General features: G+C 31.7%; 1 protein-coding gene across 5 annotated transcripts in view; it reads right to left on the reverse strand.

Moving 5' to 3' along the window:
- LOC6644182 (neuronal acetylcholine receptor subunit alpha-7) overlaps positions 1 to 22,658 on the reverse strand; it is a 103,855-nt gene that overhangs the window by 24,538 nt on the left and 56,659 nt on the right. For 3 of the 5 annotated variants that reach the window (XM_047010526.1, XM_047010525.1, XM_023176599.2), the window contains exons 2-4: positions 15,992 to 16,131; positions 15,649 to 15,693; positions 1,837 to 1,946 (exon numbers count right to left, since the gene is read on the reverse strand). In XM_047010526.1, the coding sequence (XP_046866482.1) occupies positions 1,837 to 1,946; positions 15,649 to 15,693; positions 15,992 to 16,131 (295 nt within the window). Of the gene's footprint in view, positions 1 to 1,836; positions 1,947 to 5,522; positions 5,568 to 15,648; positions 15,694 to 15,991; positions 16,132 to 22,658 lie in introns of all 5 variants that reach the window. The other 2 variants (XM_047010524.1, XM_047010523.1) reach the window with 1 other exon arrangement.

Here is a 22,658-nt window from a genome sequence, read left to right on the forward strand (position 1 = left end):
GTTTCGAACAAACTACTTGCATAATATTCTGGTTAAACAACAAACAAATATGTGAGTATTTTATTTTTATATGTATTTATTTCTTTTTTTTTAGTTCTGGGAGTTTAGTCTGAATGATTATTTAGAAAAATTGTTTGTAGTTTTTTTTTCTTTTTTTTGTTTTCTTTTAAATCATTTGTTATTTGGGTTTTATGAGCTTTTTATAGATATATATTGTTGTTTTTGATAATATATATATAATTTAAGTTCGGTTAGCAATACGAATCCAATTACAATGTGAGGCCCACATCAACGGCAAGCTGACAATGTACAGTCCCACTAGAAAAACACCACTGCGTGTAAACTACTCTTAATTGAAGTAAACAAAATGATTCTTTAAAACTGTTTTTGTGTTTTTTTTTTTTTTTTTTTTGGGTCAGTATTTTAGTATTTAGTCGCGTTAGCAAATCATAAGGTTCTTGGAATTGGGTTAATAAGTGGGGTAAACATTGAAACACATAATGAGTTTGTTTAACTTTAGGTTCCCGGTTAAACCTAATAACAAAATGTTTAAATTGCGGCTTTTGAGTTTGTTTTTTTTTTTTTTTAAATAGACACACAAACAATAGCGAGTGGATTATGATAGTTTTAATTGTATATTGGTATATATATATATAAATAGATATATAAGTTGGTAGGATATTTTAATATACATTACTATAGGGGATTAGGCAAACATATTTTTGTTATGCATAGCCATAATTGTTTTCAATTGAAAAAAAAATATATAAATTAAATTTGACATAGACAAAAAAATGTTAAAAATCTGAAATAAAATTTTGCAAACTGAAAATGTATTTTATTTAAGTTTTACGATAATCGAGTGTTATGGAGCTTTGATTTGAATCTATTCTAATATTGTGTTCTTTACTGATTTTTCAATTATTTTTAGCAAAACCACAAACCAATTGGGTAAATAAGACTATATTAATTGTTTTTTTTTTTTTTTTGTATTTGAGTTACGAAAAAGGATTTAAATTTAATTGATTTACTAAAGTTAGGAAGAGGAAAAACGAAACTTATGTTATTTTAAAATATTCGATTTTTTGCATATCTTTGAACCCGTGATTGGGTATTAGTTTTTCTTTAAGAAAATCAAGAAAAGAGTTTGTTTTATCATTCTAATAGTTTTTTGTCTAATAGCGAGAATCTTTTTTCTATGCCAAAATTGCTTTGAATTAATAATTAATAAATGGATAATAGATATGGATATATCATTATATTTATTTATGTATCTGTTTCATTTTAATTTTCATATAAACTTTCAGCATTTTCAAGCACTTAATAGTCAAAGCTCCAAGACACTTTATTAAGAATTTGAGATAAAAACAAAAAGTCAACTACAAAATGTAACTAGGGGTTTATTGCTTAATCAACTAATGCACAAAATCAGCTACATAATATTCTATATAGGTATGTATGTATAAAATAGCTATAACACAACTGTAGTAGAAATAAAATTTTGGTTATATAATCAAGTGATTATCTTATTAATCTTAGTATAGTTTCGGTTTCAGTAGTCAGAGCCTAACTTACCATTGATGATATATGTGGTATATGTTTCTATAGATATAATATATTATAATTGTTTTGCTCTATACCTATATATGGTATACTCCCTATAGATTATCGATTAGCGCCAATATTTAATTTTTTCAATATGATTATATGTGGGCTTTGTATAGCCTTTCTTTTCAATTAGAGTCGTTAGTTTCGAATGGTCGAATGATATCCATGGACCCACACCTCTCTCAATTTTAGGAGGTGGGACACATAATTGAACCTCTCTGGACTTACCTATTATACATAAGAACATCGGGCTTCCATAGTTTATTTGGCGTTATTCGAAGATCCTTAACTCCACCGTATTCAGTTTCATTCCAACGTAAATTATAATCAGTCCATTCCTATACAAATATAGATATACTATTAAATAACTTGTATTTTTTAAGATAGAAAGCATAATGTTTTAACGGTTATCAACTAATAATTTTCATATATATACAGATCTAAAAAGAAAGTCAAATAAAAATGCGACGTGTATATAAAATAGAGTAATTTTGAATAAATATTTGTTTAAGGAAACGATGCAATATAATATATACATATAGATACAGGTTTAGATAGATACGGTCATGCAAAATGCCTTATGTTATAATAAGTTTAAACTCACTGTTTAGTGCTAAAATACAAAACACACTCTCTAAGACAGGTTCAACAATATGAAATACAAACACACACACATACAACTTGACAAACAAATTTCAAGTTAAATCATAGCCCCCAGTTGCCCCCACCAAGTGCCCCAGCATTCACACAGCATTCATCCGCCCTGTTGTCCCCTGAATACGCGACAAGTTTTATCGCGGTCTCAGTTTCTGATTCTGGTTTCTCTCTTACTGTCTGCTCTGTCTGTCTCTTACTCTTTCTCTCTCTCTATCTGTGGTTCAGGACTCACTGTGCTTTGTGTCATTTTGCGTGCTTCCAATCTGCTTCACTGCCCCACTGATGCTTGCTGGAGCTTGTTTTGCGGCTTTGCCTACAAGTGGTTCATGTTTATGTCATAAAAGCAGCAAAAAGTTTTCCTTCTAGTTTTCAGTCTTGTTGTTGTAGTTGTTATTGCAGTTTGTTGTAGTTGCGTTTATAATTTAACACATTTGTGGCATTTTTAGAGCAAGCAATTGTCCCTAACCATGCCTTTGCCCTCTCGCCCTCACCCCTTAACTTCCCCTTATTGTTGTTATCGCTGTTTGCTTCCCTTTTGTAAATCACAAAAATTTAATTACATGCCATGGCCACCATGTATTAAATTATTTTTGCTTTAAATTTTTGTTTTAAACTATCATTACTTTTTTCTCCTTCCTACGATTTTATTTCTCCTGTTATTGTTGTAAATGTGTCTGTGTATGTGCGGTTTTAATGACAGCTGTTAAAACAGTAGTTGGGTTTCGGTTCGCAAAAACCAACCGACTCTTGAAAAATTACACATTTTTGTGGAAAGGGATTTTGATGCGTACGAGTATGTGGCAATTATATTACGAAATAGTTTCCAGTTACATGGACAAATTGAACGTGTTTTCGTCACTGTAGCTGTTTCGCATTTGTGGTTCCAGATACTCATACGCACATCTGTTGGCCAGGTGAAAAACGTGATTTTTTCTGTTGAGTTTTTGCCATGAAATCAAATTTAATTTTTAATACAAAAAATTTAAAAACGCTTTAAGAGTTAGTTTTTGTGAAATCTACAAAAATTAAGTAAATACAATCAACTTCATTACAAAAGTTATAATATAGTCGGTGTCTTAGTGTTGACCTAACAAATCTATAATTTTGTTGTTCTCAAGTAAGAACATTGATTTAGTTGGTGTTTTCTTTTCCTTCAAGGAATAAGACTGAAAGATAGTTCCATCGAGGTATAATGGATAGAATTGTCGATTAACGAGGTAACGAGGCCAAAAAGTTGTAGATTCATTAAAGTTCAGAAATTAGTCCTACCAAATAGAAAACTAAAGTTTCTTGACCTCTGCAAAAATGTCTATATTACTCATACTTCAGTGGCACAAAGGAGAATTTGTGTATAAATGTTTAACAATAAGTTGAAATCTGGTCTTATTCGGTATTGGCGCTTACTTTGACTGGAAGGTTTAAATGCCTTAAGGCAGGGTAGATACCACTACATTTTGGTCAAGATATTTGTGGAAAAACTTTTTCTATTATTTTTACTCTTGTGTTATGCATTTTACAACTAATTTAAATTTTGCGTAACTAAACAGATATGTACCTCAAAACTCTGATGTTAGTTTTTCTTTTCAAAAAAATATTTCTTTTAGTTAACTTAAACCAATTTTGGAATTTAAAGTGTATAAGATATGTACCTCAAAACTCTCATGTTAGTTTTTCTTTTCAAAAAAATATTTCTTTTAGTTAACTTAAACCAATTTTGGAATTTAAAGTGTATACAAATATCAAGAGAAGTAGCTGTCAAAATTGTTGTGTAACTGTTTTGCCCATTCCAGTCCAATTTTAGCGATAATCGATTTTGGTTAACAAAAATAAACATTTTACTAAACCGCTTTCCATTTCCTACTAGTCATAATTTAAATTACAACTGTCCACCAAATTGACAAACATTTGAACGGCATTTCGGAAAAACTGACAGTTTATAAATGGTGCGTATGAGCTCCATCAATCATATACGCTAGACATATATACACACATACATACATACAGTAGGTTGATGTTGGAGGGGGAGGGTGGGGTTAAAAAATAAAACAACAAGGATACGGACACACATGTTGTGGGAGCAAATTTGCAAAAATTATGGATAATCGGGCGGTAAGCCATATCCATAGGAGTATGACAATGGCCAATCTACGTGTTAAATAAATAATTTAATTAATTTCACGAATTGACAAGCCTCGATGATGATATAAGTGCAGAAAAAATGCTTCGTATTAAATTTACCCCGTGCACACGCACTCAAACACACTCGCACACATTCACACACGCACACAATAACACACAAAAAAAAAAGAAGAAAGAATATTCAACTAAGGCATGCAAATTTTTTGTGTTGGTTTTTTTTCGGTTGTTGTTTGGTTTTGTTTTTTGATTTTGTTTTATGTATGTATATTTTATTGTGTTTTTTTTTGTTTTTAGTTGCTCTTTATGAAAAAGTAAAAAGAAAAACTAATTTTCAAGAACTTTAATTTTTAAATATTTTCTCATACTTAAACTAAAAAAAAACTGTTGAAAGAATTGATAGGAAAAAAGGAATAACTCTATATTTGTTGCTTTTGCTTCTAGTGTAGAGAAACGAAAAAAGTCAGTTTTGGTTATTGTGGTGTTTTTTTTTTTATGTTTAGCTTAAGGGTTTATATGCGTGTTTTGTGTAAAATATTTAATTAAGCATCGATTGATTTAAATATAGATGATTTAGATATATGTATTTAATGGTATTTTGATATGATTTTTTAATAATTTAACACACACACGAACTAAGCCACATAATAGAAAAAGAGATCAGAGATAGAGAGAGTAAGAGAAATAGTGGACATGTAATATTTAGAATACAGAATTTGAAATTGTTAAAATGGGGTCGAAGGGGAACTCTTAGCTCTTAAAGTTATGGCCGTGTTGGGTGTGTGTTGAAATTATGAGCAAGCAAAGCATTTCCTTAGCCAACTTTGACTCTTTGACTGTTCAAGAATCAAACTAACTAACTACTATTTGATGAATATGAATATATAGTATTATATACGACTTGACTTACAAAGAATATAGGAAGGAGAAAAGGATATACTTGAACAGTTTTTAAGTTGGCCAACAAAATGCTTGAAGGTATTATAATATTTAGATTATGGTATTTAAAGCAGATACATTATTTAATATACTTTACTAACTATTTAATAGGTTTTAAGTTTTAAATAAAAGTGTTTTTGTTTTTAGTTTTTATTTTTTTGGTTTTTGTTCTTGAAACTTACCAACGAAAGCCAAAGATTCGTTATAAGTAGTTGATTTTTCTCGTCCTACATACAGTTTTTTTTTTTTCGTTTACATAATAAACCAAAATTAAAAACAAAGAAAAATTGTAGACGAAACAAAAAGTAAACGACAAAAAAGAAAAATTGATAAATAAATAAGAAAAAGAAAATTGCCAACAATGGAAAGTAATAGTAAAGTCAAGTAAAAGAATAAAAGTTAATTTAAGTCGAAAAAGAACAAAAAGTTAAAAAGAGCAGAGCATGATAATAGAAAGTTTTTTGTTTTATATATTTGTTTTATGAGTTTTACAAGAAAAAAAATTTCTCTTGTGTTTTTTTTTTTTTTTTTTTAATATTTATAGCATCTGTATTTATGGCGTATTTTTCGCTGCTTGCTCTAGATTTGATGCGATTTGGCTTTAATGTGCTTGACTGATGTCTTGGGAGGGGGAAGAGAGTAAGGAAGGGGCTATGCAGTAAAAGAGGTGCATGTACATAAATATTTATGGCTAGTTTTGGTGCAAAGCCAAATATTGTTATTATATTAGTGCAATTTACTCTCGTAATTTTATGCAAATTTTTAATAATTGCAAAGTAAAGCATACTTTTCGGCTGCATTTTTCTTAAGGGTTTTATTAACTTAACCAAAAGTTATACACCTTGTCAGGTAAGAGGTAGTTACCTCTTCTAGTTTAATATATTATTAATTTAATGTTAGCTTTTATATCTCAAGTCCCTTTTTCTCCCATATATACGGCTTATAGATACTTAGTATACTTAGTCCTTTTGGAATTAGGCGCTTCATTTTAGTTGCATGCATGAAGTTGGTGGTTAATATTACTATTAATGTTTAAATTTGAAATCTTCAAGGAAAAGAGTGGAGTCCCATATAAGATAATAATTGCAAACAATTAACAACAAATTTATCCAATAAACTCTATTTGATATTCCACTGATAAACCATTTAAAGTAAAGCTTAAACATAATACTAACTCGCATCAAAAATGAAAAGAAACCCCTAAAATTGAATTAAATTTCTTGTGACTTAATTCGCTTATTCAACTTCTTGTCGAGTGGTTTATCTTTGTACTAGATATCTGTAATTAGCTTTGTCGTCTCTTTGCCCATCATCATTCAATTTGTACAAAGACTTGAACAATACGAAACCAAAAAAAAAAAAAAAAAAAAAAAATAAGAGACACAGAGAGAGGAGAATCCAAACCGAATGCCAACAAAAACTTTGTTAGCTCACACAAAGGTTTAGTTCTATTCTATTTCGTTTGCCTTGGAATCCAAAATCTAAATCCAAAAACCAAAACCAAAAATTTCAATCTGCTGGTTAGGCCTGGATGAAAGAAAGACTGGCGAGCCTTTGTCCAATTGCGCCAATTTACTTTATATGAGCTTATCTCCCCTATCGCCTTCACCTTACCCTCCGTCGTTCTATACGTTCTATATCATGTGGCTGTGGCCAATAAAAAAAGTTTTTTTCTTTCTTTTAATTTTCACTTTATGGTGTGTTTTTTTTTTTGTTCTGTCGAAACTAGATATCAAAACCCATTTATCTTTATATAGAGAAATTTTAATTAAAGATATTTTCATGCTGGCACATTGTCACAGAGCAAATAGTTCAAGGTGGACTTTTGTTTGATATGCAGATTAAGGTATATTTTGGCCATCTTTTTTGTTTTTTCTGTTCTTTGGAAGGTGTGGCAGATTGTTGTCATTAATAACTTGCCAGCAGCTGCAGTAACGACTTGAGCCATTAAAAAAAAGAAGAGAAAAAACCGAAGAAGAAGAGAGAATACAGGGTGTCTGGCTTAATGATATGCTGGAAACTCAGGCTGAAGCTGCCGGTTCAATCCACTTAACATATTTTTATGTGTGCCTCTCATTCTCGGTCTCTCTGTTTTGTTGGGAGGGTAAGCCAATATGCAAGGACTTCCCTCTCAACGTCAAATGCCATAACATCATATATGTACATATGAATGTATGTGTGTGTGTGTATGGATGTGTGTGTTTGACTTTGGCTGTTGACACCTTATAAAAATGGCGGTTTTGTGCAAATTTCATGTTTATGACATGCCGTTTGCTTAGGGGTTTTTGCCTCATCCACTTGAAAAAATGAGCAAGCAAGAGTGAACGAGAGTCAAGGCAATGGGAATCCCTGACGTTGACGCATACTAATGACATTTTTGGGCAAACCAAAAAAAAAAAAAAAAAGAAACAAGTTTAAAGCATCATTTGCAACAAATGACATTTGCATTAAATGCTCAGATACACACACACACACTCATATACACACGTACATCACGATGTCTCCCTTTTGTTGTTGTTGTTGTTGTCCTTGGCATCGTGTGCTTAATCGTAGCACTCTATAAGCAAAAGTTTGCCACTGCTGCATAAGCTTATAGATTTATTTTGCATTAACGTGCCAAATTGTTTTTAAATGAGTTTCTAATGAGCCAACAATTGGCGATGTCGTCTGTAGTTACATATTATATATATAATACAGATATTCCCGATATAAGTAACATTATGTAGAAACTCCCCCTTACATCTCCGCGAAATTTTGTTCCATTTTTTTTTGATAAATGTTTGTTGTTCTTTCTCACTCTTGCTTTCCCCTGCTTGTTTGTCATACCCTTTACTTATGGTTTTTATCAAGAGTATATTTGAGTATGTAAAATGTATGTAGCAGGTTAAAGAATCGCATAAACTTGTATGTATTAGTGATATTGGTTAGAACAACGATAGAAGAGTTCGTCAAAGAATTACAATTGAACTAAAGCAGGCACAAATTAAAAATATTGCTCTGAAAACTCTCCCTTAGCATATTTTTCAAAACTTAAAATATGTGTTCTGAAATTTACTTAATGAATACTATGCCAAAAGTCTCAAATCTGAAATTGGGCAAACTGAAGGTAAAGGGTATTCCCAAGCCGATGTCCATATTTAATTTTAGTGACTTTATTGTTAATTTTTGTTGTCGTTGTTGTAAATGGGTTATGCATACCATTCATTGGGTACATATTGGTTTGCCCCGTTCAAGGACAAAGTTTGTTGGCCTTCTGGCATCTGGCATTTATTCCGTTTACTTTGCAGAGACAAATGAGCGTGTGATAAGTACGAAGTACGCGCAGCTTGGTCTTTGGCTCTGTTTTTTTTTTTTTGTTGTTTTGTTTTGGTAATGGGTAATGGGTAATGGCTTTTTCGAACAGCCATAAAATTGGGATTAGAACATGATTTTCATGTTTTGAGAATTTAAGACCATGCGAACAAATGTTTATTAATTAAACAAGTTTGCCCACAAAGGGTAGCTAACGAATTTTATGCCATTAGAAAATGATTATAAATATGATTTTTGTATACTTTTTAAATTTATGTTCTAGCAACGTAAGAAAAGTCTTTGTCTTTAGCAGATCAGGAATAAAATCTTGTCACTGCACAATTATTAAATTGATTAACAAAGGATGCCTTTCACTCAGAATTATCAGAAATGTGTTTCAAAAAATATTCGACTCAAAATCGTTACTCAAAGTTAAGTTTCATTTGAATCGTTTCAGAAATATTATTTTAAAAGTCCCGAAAAAATTCTGTTGCCATTTTTATGAAAACAATCCTCACAGTTTATATTTGAAAACGATTAAAAAATAATATGAAACCTAAGTGACTTCTCATAGCATATAAAATGAACATAAAAACATAGCAATATACTAAGGCAAACGGTTTAAAAGCAATTTAAGAATGTCAATATTTTGGGACAATTTTTTTAAATATGAACAACGTGCTCATCTAACCAGGTTTTAGCCATACATTTGTGTGATGCTTTCAGGATAGATTGCCTCAATTTCAAAAAAATTATCTGGCAAAATATTTGCACTTTAGCCATGGACTTTTGACTTGAGCCTCAATTAAGCTGCTATTAGCATTTTACAGTCTCACTATCAATGCTTGTCACATTTTAGCCTTTGTAGAGGTAGAAAAACAAGGACATTCTTTTTGTTTTTTGCTTTTTTTTTTTTTGTTTTTTGGTTATTTCCTTTTGACACATTTTCAGGGCGAGTCATTTGAGGTGCTTTTGTTGCTGGAAGTGCATCCTGGGCAAGTCATTACGCCTTGTCTGGGTGTTAGCCAGTTATGCTAATGACTTTATTTCTTAACTTTGATGCCACACAATGTGCATTTTAATGTCGGTGCCAAAAGATGTTCACGTGCAACACGCTTCCCGGCCTCGTCCTCCCGCCACGCCTTCTAACAACAATAACAAAAATGAGGAAAAAACACAAGAGCAGCAACAACAACAACCAAAAAAGGAAAAAAGGAACCTCAAAAACCTCTGGCAATTTTGTCAATGACACTTTTGCCCTGTTTGCTCGGGTGTTTGGTTGCATTTCCTACACTGACGAAACGCACACACATACTCGGCTTACTCTGGCTGACATGCCGGGGCCATCAATGCTAAAAGGGCCATCATCATCAACATCAGCTTGTACAAAAGAAAAAAAAAACAAAAAAATATAGGAAAGAACTTTCCTTGTTAGACCACGAGCACGTTGCCACATCATGGACACTTGTTGTTGCGGTTCAACATTGTTTTTGTTGAAATAGTTTGAGAAGGAGAATCCCCCAGCTTAATTTTTAGACTATTTTATGAACTATACACGTAAAATTGTTTTTAACAAAAAAAAAACCTGATTTAAAATTTGAAAATCTTTCTTCTTATAAACAAATCTATTGATACTGGAAATTTTATATATGAAATTTCAAAGCAAAGCAACTTTGATCGATCATGTGTTTTGTGGATTGTCTTTGTGATCTCATGTTTTAATAAAATTGTATCAAAAGTACTCGAGAGTTGTGAAAAAAACAATTATTGCCAACTTGTGCCTAAAAGTAATTATGCAAATTTTTGCTCTAAAATAGTTTTTAAAGTATGTTAGTAACACTTTTTGCCCGTTCTCTTGAAGTTTCGTAATTTAAGCCAAATTTTAGGTAAGAAATTATGTTCTACTGCATACTGTATTTATGTATATATTTTCGACTGGATTGTTGTTAAAATGAATTTAACTGATGTCTATACTGAATTTTTAAAATCCCAAAGAATATATGAAACTTTCAAATATTTTAAACAAAAAAAATCAACCATAAAAGTATGCAAAAAGGCAAGGGCATTTTTCAAATAAACAAAAAAAACTTTATTCACTTTCTATGGACATTACCAACAAAAAATTTTTTGATTATTAGACCATCAAATTAAAGGGAGAGGTCTATATGTTAGGGTCTCTATGGACTATTAATGTGCATTTTTGGTTGAAAAAGAAAATTGCCTAAGAATGTGAATCTTTGAATTCCTAAACAACAAAGGGCATACGAACGTCGACATGAACAGGATAACTCACTAGTTTATTATACCCTTGCAAAAAGGGTATATTAATTTTGGTCAAAAGTGTGCAACGCATAGAAGGAAGCATCTCCGACCATATAAAGTATATATATTCTTGATCAGCACGACGAGACGAGTTCAAATAGCCATGTCCGTCCGTCCGTCCGTCCGTCCGTCCGTCCGTCCGTCCGTCCGTCCGTCCGTCTGGATCAACGCAAACTCCTCCTAGACCGTAATAGCTACAGAGCTGAAATTTTGCATGTAGGCTTGTATATACTGCAGGCGTTGTATATCTCGGATTCAGCCGAATCGGATCACTATATCATATAGCTCCCATACAAATGGCAAAGTCACGAACAGTGACTTTTCTTAATAACTTCGTTATTTTTTGAGCTATTGTCGTGAAATTTAATATTGGTAAGTTAATTTCACATATAAACGACTACGCCAAATTTGATCAAGATCGAATGACTATATAATATAGCTCCCATAGGAACGATCTTTCGAAAACAGTGACTTTTGTCAATAACTTCGTTAATTTTGCCGCGATTGCTTACAAATTAAACATTTGTTAGTTTAATATATCTGTTAATGACTGTGCCAAATTTAATAAGGATCGGGTAACGGTGGAAAACAGTGACTTTGATCAATATCTTCGTTATTTCCTATGTAGGCCGTTCTTTCGGAAACATTAGCCTTTTTAGCTTAAACGTTTTTCCACTTTGATGGCTATAGGTAAGGAAAGAGTTACCAAAATAATTGCAAGGGTATACAAACTTTGACGCGGTCGAAGTTAGCCCCGGCCCTCTGGTTTTTATTTTGACAGCGATTTCTACAGGATGCGTTTTAAATTAGGTCGATCCTGCATTGGTGCAACATTTAGTATACCTATCACCACTATTTTGATGTGTAAGCCATTAATTATTTGTAAACTAATTAGTATAATTGACAACACGACCGAACAAGAAAGTAACTTGATATTTTGTGCATGACGTCAACAGGGATTGGGGCGTTAAAATTTATACAGTTACGCCGATGCAATCGAATCGAAAAATGCATAATTTATATACATATATGTATATGTACATACGACTCAACATACTCTGCGGTTTTTGGTATTTTTGGGTGTGTATAGTATCTACTATATCTATCAATCTGCTGCTCAGTGCATAAATCAAATTAAACAAACATACATATTTAATGTGCGTACAAGTATTTTATCATGAAAATGAAATGGTTTTGGATGAAATGGGATATATACATATTTATTGTATATGCATTATATAATTATCTTTGTTTTTTTTTTTTTTTGGTTTTTAAGGTGGTCGAGAGCACATTAAAGCCAAATCGCATTGCCAATTTGTTTGGGTCTATTGTTTTTTTGGTTAAATTAAGTTAAGTAGCTGTTTAGATTTTAGTATATTTTTTTGTTGGTTTTTTTTTTTAAATCTGTGTATAAAAATACGCATATACATTTAGAGATACAAAAGTAAAACACCGATTTGAATTTTTTAATTGAATAATTAAATGCATTTTTTTCAATATTTTTTTAAAACAACTTTGCATGCCGTCTTTTGTTGTTGTTGTTGTTGTTAAATATATTTGGTATATTTGTTGTAGTTTGCTGTTATTTATTTTATTTTTGTTTGTTGCTTTTAAATTCTGTTATATTCAAGAACGTTTTTTATGACATGTACCCAGCAAAATATATATTTTTTTTTATATAAATATATATTGTTAATAAGTCTATAAATAAGGTTTGAAACATCACACACTCACGCACACACACAAAATGGGGTTTAGAAGTTGCATTTTAAGTGAATCAATTAAAATAAAGCGAAATGAGAGAAATAAAATCAATATCGATTATAATTCATATAGAACATGTGTAAATCATGTAATCATATGTAAAATCATTTCTAATTAAACGTTTAGTAATTTATTTACGTAGGCTCATAAATTATGCTGATTGTTGGCATAGATTAATTTGATTATACATACATATTTACGTATATAGAGTGAGACTTGAACATATATGTCATACAAAATTTATAAAATGCCGAAGAAGGCAAAAATAATTGTGCTCCATAGCAACTGAGTAGTTAAAGAAATTTTTATATTTTCATTTCAATATTTTCGATTTGTATGAACTTATCTCTAGTCGAGACTTATATCTTTATTTTAAAATGCACTTGATTACGTGAAGCCTTCCAAAGCAAAGTGATTGGTATTGGTATTCAAAATTTAACTTAATCCAAATGATTTTAGAGAATTTTTATTTGTTGAAAGTCAAAGAGGATTAACATGATTTTGTCGTTTTATAATTTAATTGTTTTTTTTTTTGTTTTATTGTATACTATTTTGTATTCTATTCAAGAGCAATTTACCTGCTGAATTTATTTTGAAGCCTCCGGTCATATTATATTTACAATTGAATTATATATAATATAATATGCAAAGCAATTTTAAGAGCATTGACGAAATTGAATGGATATTGGCAAATCTCATATCGAACTGTCATATAATAAATATTTCATTTTTAATGTGTTAATTTGTTGCAAAAAACCGATAAAATTGTGTGTAAATCAAAAAACAAAGAACAAAAAAAAATTGTACCTACATAAATAATTAAATTGAAATCAACAAAACTGAGACAAAAAAAAAGAGAGAACAGAAATATTTGCATGATTGTATTTCAATTACACATTGATAACGACAAAGCAAAACCAAAAAAGCCTATGCGAATGCATTTTGTTATTGTTGTTGTTGCATTTTAAAATGTTTACAATTTTGTTCACACAACAATTAGTTAGAGTTTTAGTTTAGTTGTTATTATTTTTATTCTTTTTATGCTGCCGTTTGAACACAATAAACTAAAGGAAAATGGTTTGGAAAATTGAATGTTAGTGTCCTGAGCCATAAATTTAGCCTATGGACATGGGCTGGCTGCTATTAATTTTATTGAAAAGGGTTTGTCTTTTTGTTGTTGTTGTTGTTGTTGTTGTTGCTGCTGTTGTCCGGCGGTTTTCTGCGGATCGCCTCTCTACTGACCTAAAGTTCAGGTGTGGCGTAAAGCAACAATAACAACGAAAACAAAGAGAACAAAAAAAATTTGCTTGTTGTTCTACATATAAATTTTATTTATGTTCTTTTTGTGTCTTTTTTTGTTGTCCTGTAAGTTTGATTTATTTGTTTATGTTTATGGAATTGTATGGCAATTTCTGCCAATTTAGCAATGCCTTTTTGCCTCAGTTATAACGAGCTGTATTTGTGGCTATTTCAGCCTTATCACAGTCCAAGCCATGTCCAGGTTAAATGAATTTGTGTAAATCAAAAGTTTAGATATACATACATACATACAGAAGAAGAGAGATACGCTTAGCCGGAATATATATGTAGATTCACATAGAGGTGAATCCATGTATACATTGTGATTCATGAGTTGAGGTTTTAATCTATCTCGGTTATTTATCACAGAAAATATATTTTATGCAATAATTTTGCAATTTGCATACTAATAAATTGGTGTTATAATGTTGAAATAAATGATATATTTCTTTAAAAATGTTTCAACATAGACGATATTAATCTAATCTCTAATCATAGTCTAATGCAATAATTTTTCTTTTGCGATGGCCAATTTTGTGGATTGACAAAAAGTTTTGGTTTCAAACAAAAAGTTTGAGATGTTGAAAAGAATATAATGGGATAAGAATGCATATTAATTTGCTTTTTTGACTTCAAATTTTAAAGTTTAAAGAGACTAAAATAATTTAAAAAATTGGATAAGTTTTAGCTTAAGTTATTACATGGATTAAATATTTTAATATGCTTGAGTAATGAATTCTAACGTATATTTTAATCCTGATATACTTCTGTTTAATACCTATTGATTTTTCTTACACGAATGCAACAATTGATAATTATCAATCAATTATAATCGATATCAAGTGGTTTCAAGAATATATCGATTGATATATAAGTAAAGACAACTGTAATCCTTAAATGGCTAAAATAGATTTTAAAAAGAGTTGCTAACATAACCACAATAAAGATAAAATGTCGAAATTTTAGACTCTACAATAAGCTACTATTGCTAGTAACAATCTTTGGAATTTCTTACTATTGTGAACTTAACTAAATTTGTTCCAAATCGGGCATTCCATAGTCACTAAAACGTATCCCTTCTACGACTTTGCCGTAGTAAGTCGCTCCGTCAAATCGTCAAAAAAAATAAAAATCAAATTTCTAACTTTTATTCACTTTATTGTTACATATTAACATTTGTTTTTAATTGGATTAGTTTTTGGTTTTTTGTTTTTAATATCTTTTTTGCTCTATGGAATACATTTAAAACAGTGTCGGACAGCAAATGGTTCATTTGAATAAAAATTATATATATATATAAGTGTAATACATATGCACTTATTGTTCACACACATATTGAAGACAACATTTAGTTATTGGTTTTAGTGTCTTTTGGTATATTTTTTGTTTGGTTTTTATGGTTCAAAATGCTTGCGTGTATATTGTTTAAAAGCTAAATAGATCGTCGCACTTATTAAAAAAATGTCAAAAAAGACAAATGAAAACGAAACAAAAAAAAAAATGGCGTATCCAAAGATAAGCTTTGAAATAAGAATATGGAAAAAACATGATTGGAACAACGTAAAGGTCCCTAAAAATTGACACACAACAGGTGCTAAATGATAGATTTGACGACGGGTACATGTCACTTACCAAATTTAACCACGCATTTGTGGTCAGAATCTGATTCTTTTCATCCTATAAAAAACGCAAGCGTTAATTGTATTAATAATGTGTAATCGGGTTACTAGAGCTCGACAAAAATTATTGATTTTAATTCTGAAAATTTTCGCATATTTTGGTTGTGTATTTGGCAGCATTTTTCGAAAAACTCCATACAGCTTTGATTTCGATTCAAATTCAAATAGAATTGCTTGATGCTTGAAAATATATTCTTGATTTTGATAAAAAAAAAATTTCCAAAAGGGGGATTGGTTTTCCCCCCCTTTTCTTTTGGTTTTGGGTGGAAGCAATCTTCTCTTAAATTCCAACTTACCACATCGATGATTTGTTGCAGCGTCAGTCCAAATTTAACCTCAAGCGGTTCCGATTCATTGGCAACGGGTCGCTCCAGTGTATTGTAGGTGGAGAGCAGGTGATTGAGTAAACGTTTTTCGTGTGGTCCCTGACAGCTTTCTGCAATGACAAGCATAAAAGAGAAGAAAAAACCCAATATTAAACAGTTGTATATTCCTTGTTTCTTGCTGCTTTCCAATTAAGTGAAACTTCCCGGTACTCAACACTGATTTATGGCACATTCAAACAAATTAAACTAATAACCCAGCTCAGTTATTGGCAGTTGGGTGGCAGTTAGTATGGCCAGCTTCCGTTCTCTAGGTCCACTAACAAAACGAAACCAGACCAGACCATACCCGACCGCTCATTACGGAAAAAGCTATTAAAAAATTCCGAGTACTTTGGCCATGATGATGAGTTTTTGGCAGCCCAGTTAATTGGTTGGTAAAGCGTATTTGCTCCCCTAAACGAGGGCTGTATGTGACTGCAAATGAAATGAATTTGTACAAGGAGCAGGGAAGTAGCGCGGAACGTAAGTAGTAGTTTTTTAAAATAATCCTATAATTGTCATCCTAAATGGTTGAATTAAAGTTTACCCATAGCATTTTCTGCAGTGATTCATTTGTTGCCATTAAAAGTGTTTGAGAAGATACACTAGCCATTTTACCTCGATTGCTTTAACGGCAAAGAAAGATATTTAATATACATATATGTATCTAAATTATAGAGCTTACAATATGTCAAGCCAAGCAAAAAAATCGGTATAAAGTTAAGTTAAGCTCTGGTAAAGTTAATCTCTTTTCTCAAACAGGAAGGATACGGCAACAGCGTTTTCCTGATATATATATGTATATTAACTGAATTTCTTCCAAGCCCAAGAGGCTATTTAGACATTCCCTTGGAATCTGTTATTTATTGTATGAGAAAGAAAAGTCATAGTTACATACAGCAAAAATAAAATAAATTATAATATTTTAAATCTCTACAAATTTTTGCATCAGATAATGAACATAAATTTTTTGATTTTTTCTTATGTTAGATGCATAGCAACTTTTCTTTGAGAATTGAAAAGCCCTTTATCTATCATTCCTAAGAGAATGAGATTTCTGCCTCATTTGACCAATGCAGGCCTAGCATAAACATACTTTGAAACTAATTAAACCTATTGAAATATTAAAATTAAACCATTTGAACTTATTTCTACCAGATGTATTCATTAATATGCAGTTAAATCAAATATGTAATTAAATATTCCCTAGACTAAACATCTGATAAACGTATTTATTCCATAAAAAAGCGTTGCCTACTTTGTGGCTCGACATTTTATGAGTTGGAAAATAATGCAAAAAAAAAACTAATTTCTAATTTTGTGTTATGTTTTTTTGTTCTATATTTATTAATTATTTGGAAAAAGCGTTCATGTGGAATTATCTTTGATTTATTTATGTATCTCTAAATATTTAGATAAATAATTAAAATTGAAAATTAGTTTCTATATTGCAATTAATATGAGTTTGCTGCATTTGTAACAGCCAAAAACTATTATAAATTGTTGAATTAATGAATTTGCCATTTATAGTTGAATTTTCAGCAAAATTCAGTCAACGCTTTATGGCTCGTTTTTTCCTACCATCTAATCTCGCCGTTTAGTCTCTGTGGTTTTTTACCTCCATTTTTGGTTTTCGCCAAGTGCCACCCATAAAACGTCATTAAGTGGCTCACTCGCTCTGAAAGCCCGAATGGACACTACCTCTATGTACATGTGTGTAGTGGTGGTGTGTGTGACGGTAAAAACAGGCAATGACAAATATTTGAGAGAAGAAAGAGCCCGGAAAAGTTAGGCAATTTACGAGCATGCCATGAGAGTCGACAGAGTGTTAAGAGACGACGCTGTGGGCAAAATTGACAACTCAATTGTGAAAACTATTTGCACGCCATTAGGCGAAATGACGGCAAAAAGTCGCCATTAAAATTTCTTTGAGGTAAAATGACGAAAAAGGATTTTAAACTAGGTAAAAGTAAATATTTGACAGGTCTCCAATGTGTGTATGTACTCGAAAAATCTACGTCATTCATAAATGCATTTTGTGGGTACCTCTCAGTTGGAGGACAATCGAATTCATGTTGGAATTGCGTTTAAATTATGCAAAACCAGGCTGGTCAACAGACTCATGAATTTGCCATGGCTGGGGGAAACCACTTGGAACCTTACCACTGGCCACTGGAAATGACGACTGCCCATAGTGGCTGGCCATTGCTGAGCCAACAAGGCTGTCAAGGTGAATGATTGTGTTTATTACATGAGCATTAATATGCATGTGCTGAAGGATTTGTGCATGAAGAGGGAGAAGACGTAAACAGAGAGAGAGGGAGAGAGGTGGAGAGAGAAAATCAGTATGGTATATCCTGGTTATGGTTATGTGTGAATGAAGGACTTGTCCTCAGTTCGAAATGAACTACTTTGTCATATGACACATATAACAAGGAGCCATAATATGCTTTTCGGTCAGGAGTAAATTGAATTTTCCATTAAGCCATGTTGCCCATCAAATTGATAGTGATGAAAAACAGTAGGTACAATGCTATCAAAAGATTTATGAGAAATTTATCAGTGACCAATATATATCATTTTTACATTAAAAATCATTATTAAAAAGTTGTAAAATTTAATGTGTTTTTTTTTAACAATTCCGTTCATGAAATATTTAAGGGCTTTTAAAAATATTTCTAAGGCTTATAATAAATTGCATAGCTCAGTTTTAATTTAATTGTTGACAAAATGGTGACTTGTCATTTAGTTCGTTTCATTTTTAATGAAACTGTTTTCTGGGTGAACTAATTTAATTCCATGTTTCGTTTCTTTCTCCCCAGGTGGTCATGCCTCATTCACCTACTCCCCTCCGTTGTAAGGTCTGTCTGTCTGTCGAGTGTTCATTGAGTATTCGAGATACTTAGTTGGGGAGAGAATGTATTTGTATTGTTGTATTGTACTTAGTTAGTCGGTATACTAGCAGGTTACCTAGGTGACCTAGTTTCAATTTCGCTCCCTACTCTTACTTTAGTACACACAGATTAATTTGGCCTTGGGCGTCACTTACAACTTCTCGAAATTGTAGTTGTCCTTGCATAAAGTTGACATTTGATTTCCACCCATTGCGCCACCCACTAGTATTCCACACCTTAGTAGTTTCACTTCTGTCTCTCTTGGGTCATGGTTTGCATGATTTAAAACTATTTAACTTCTTTTCCTTTTGTTTTGTTACACTTTTGACATTTGCCACTGTGATTTCTCTTTTCGCAGTGCTGAGTGTTTTTCACTTTTACCTCTCGCCCTTTCCGACTCTTTTCATTTCTCTACTCACTTCCACTCAATGTTATTCAAAAATTTATGAGTTCTTCAACCTTGATGGAAAATAGCAAAAGGTAGCAAAAATGGTCGGTTCTGCTTTCTCTCTCTCTCTCTCTTTCTTTTATTGTTTGTGTGAGTGTGTCTGTAAATTGTTAATTACTATTGTGATGCATTACAACGTCCCCTTTGGTGGGTTTCCCTTGCTAGCCTTGATGTTTGCTCTCCAGTGTATGACAGCATATGCGGCGTATACGTAATTGTTCAAGTAAATTGAAAATTTAACATTATAATAAGTTGATTTTCATACTGAAATGGCAAATGTTACTATTCTTTGAATTCTTTTTCATCATATCTGACTTGACAAATAAATTTAATTAAAAAATAATATTGCATTCATTTTAATGTAAATATTTATTTTAAGCCAAGAGACTATTAAATTGCAAAATGCAATTTCAAATGAATTTAGCTCTTTGCAAAGACAAACAAACTTCAAATAAATTTCTTGCGAAGAACGTTTAAAATAATATACGAAATTATAAAATTATAACATGCTGCAGGGGTATTAACAGGCGAATTTGCGATTGTTATGCAGTCTAAGTTTGGAGTTTAAACTAACTAAAAATAGTCTTTTGCTTTTGAAACAAGTTTTTCTGTTGTAAATTACTTTAAGACTAACTTTAGTTCAGTAGAAGCTATCAATTTTATAGCAATTGAAGCGCTGAAATCAAGTTGAATAATGTTTCAGTAGAGTTTGCTCCTTCGTTCTGTTTCACTTCTTCACTCCCTTTTCCAAAGCAATGCAATTTATTAAACTAACTACTTAAGCATGAGAAAATAAGTCGCACAAGCGAGATAGATAGTAAAAAGGAGAGGAAAAACTAAACACATAAAAATAATCTAACACACTCTCAAGGCAGGAAGGACTCTTCTTCCCCTGCATATACGTATACTTACTAACCAAGTAGTAGAAGTAAAAGAAGCAAAAGCTGAAGTACTCAAGTGGCAACACACACTTCAAGGCAAAAGAGGGAAAGATATGCTCGACACTCTCGCTTCGACAGGGGCAACAAAACAGCAACAACAACAGAAACACCGACACAACAGCAACAAGGACAATGGGGTCCTAGGCTTTTTGCAACTTAATTGCAATGTGTGAAGGAAGTCTCGACTCGTCTCGGCCTTTGCATTATGCATGAACCGACTAACACATAGTCACACCGCCCACCTACACACACACACACACATACACATATCTGTATATAGGAATGTTTATATACATATACGAACTCGTTATTATCATTTTTGAGTCGCTTTGGCACTAATTGCAATTAAACAATAATGCACGCAAAACGAAGACAAAAACGCAGATGGAAACTAAGCAACGTTGAAAAAGGAAAGATAAAAGCGAAACGAAAACGTCGGAGAATTTTCGAGGAAAAATTCGTTTAGAAAAAAAGTGAAACTGCCAAGTAATTATGTCGCACTTTTGACAGCAAAAGGCGTTTAATTAAATGTTAACACGAACGACGAACAAGGAACAACAACAACAACAACGACAATAACAACACCGGGTGAGAAAAAGACAACGAGCAACACAATTAACGCGATTCTCGCTCTTTTATAATTGTTTTTGTTGTTGCTATTGTTGTTTGTATGTATTTGCATATCATTAGGTTGGGTATATGTATATGTATACACATACACACGCACATCTAAACGTTTCCTTAAGTGAGACATAGAGTGCATTATCAACACTTGCGCCACATCTAAAGAAAAAGTGCCATAAATGAGAGCACTAAGAGTCTTAATGTGAAATTGGATTGAAACACTCGAAAGTATTTAAACCTTTAAACAAATGTTTACAACTAATAAGAGTTGTTAAGGCAATTAATAAGTATCTTGTTTGACTTTCAGAGTGTTTAAAAGTTGTCCTATAGTAAAGTGGATGTGCTTATCACAAATCTTTGCTTAGTTTTATTTTAGCAAGTCAGATTATCATAAACATTGTGTTTTAAAATTTGTCTTAGAACATTCCAAAAATATTGATGAAATATTGAATCTATAAGTTAGTTTTGTATACTATTAACACATTTTGCTGACGAGTACGGAAAAGCTGATTTCAGGATATTCAGTGAAAACTTATGATTATTCTGAATAAAGGTAATTGAACTTAATTACCTAAATTAATAACTAATGGCGAATGAAATAAACTTAATTTTGGAAAATCTACTATTAAGTTAAAAACTTTAAAAACAGTTCTAAAACTTTCTTAAAGATGTCTGAAGGATCTGCTGTTGCTTAAGTAGAACAACAGCCGAAAATGGGTTCAAAATAATTTAAACAATGTTTAAGAATTAAGAAATTTGATTTGTAAAAAATCGATAAAGTAATGCTTGCATCAGATTATTATTTTGTATTCCAAACAACTGTTTACCTGAAATTTTTACTCTCGCTCTTGTAAAAAGTCTTGAATTGAGAGTTCTAAGCCGAATTCTCACACAGAACTTATTTAAAAAATTTCTCTAACTGATAGAGCTGATTGAAACACACATTTTTCATCCTTTAAAAGTTTAAGGATTCCGTAAAATTCATCACTTTATCCCACAGAGTACTTTTTGCCTATTACGCGGAAAATTTCGAGTAAGCAGAACTTAAAAAAGTTTCTTCTAATGATAATCGCAGACTCAATAACTTATTGTTAGAGTTATATGCAAATGTAATATTATTGTTAAATATGTAACTTTGTATTGAAAATTCTTTTAACTACATTTACGGAGTTAAATATTCAACATTTATATTGCTCAGCATCAACAAAAAGCTCACAATTTGAAGATATAACTCTTTTTCGTTTATCCCATTGACCTTGGGGTGAGCCCAACAAGCCAGACATAAGCCCACTTAAAGAAACATAAAAAATCAACACACACACACATAGACAAATGCCAAATAAGCTGCACAAATTTCATTATGGCCTTAACTACTCTCTTAACCATTACATTTTGGCCGTCTTCATGACCATTGCCTATTGCCCTATGCCCATTTCTATTCCCAACCGACCAGTTCCCATTCAAAGGCAATGAGGATTATGTGTTTTTCAATTTTCTTCCTCCCTGTTTTTTTTTTTTTTTTTGGATCCCCAAGCCAAAAGCTTCAACTTAACTCTACAATTCGCTCATATTAAATGCATATCGTAATGTGAATGTGTAAATTTTGTGTTAGCTGCCTGGCTGGCTGGTTGGTTGGTTGGTCGGCAGGCAGTCGGTCTAAAAAAGGCAAGCTGTTGGAGGCGGTCATGAGT

This window comes from Drosophila willistoni, assembly GCF_018902025.1.
Source record: "Drosophila willistoni isolate 14030-0811.24 chromosome 2R unlocalized genomic scaffold, UCI_dwil_1.1 Seg167, whole genome shotgun sequence".
NCBI lineage: Eukaryota > Metazoa > Arthropoda > Insecta > Diptera > Drosophilidae > Drosophila > Drosophila willistoni.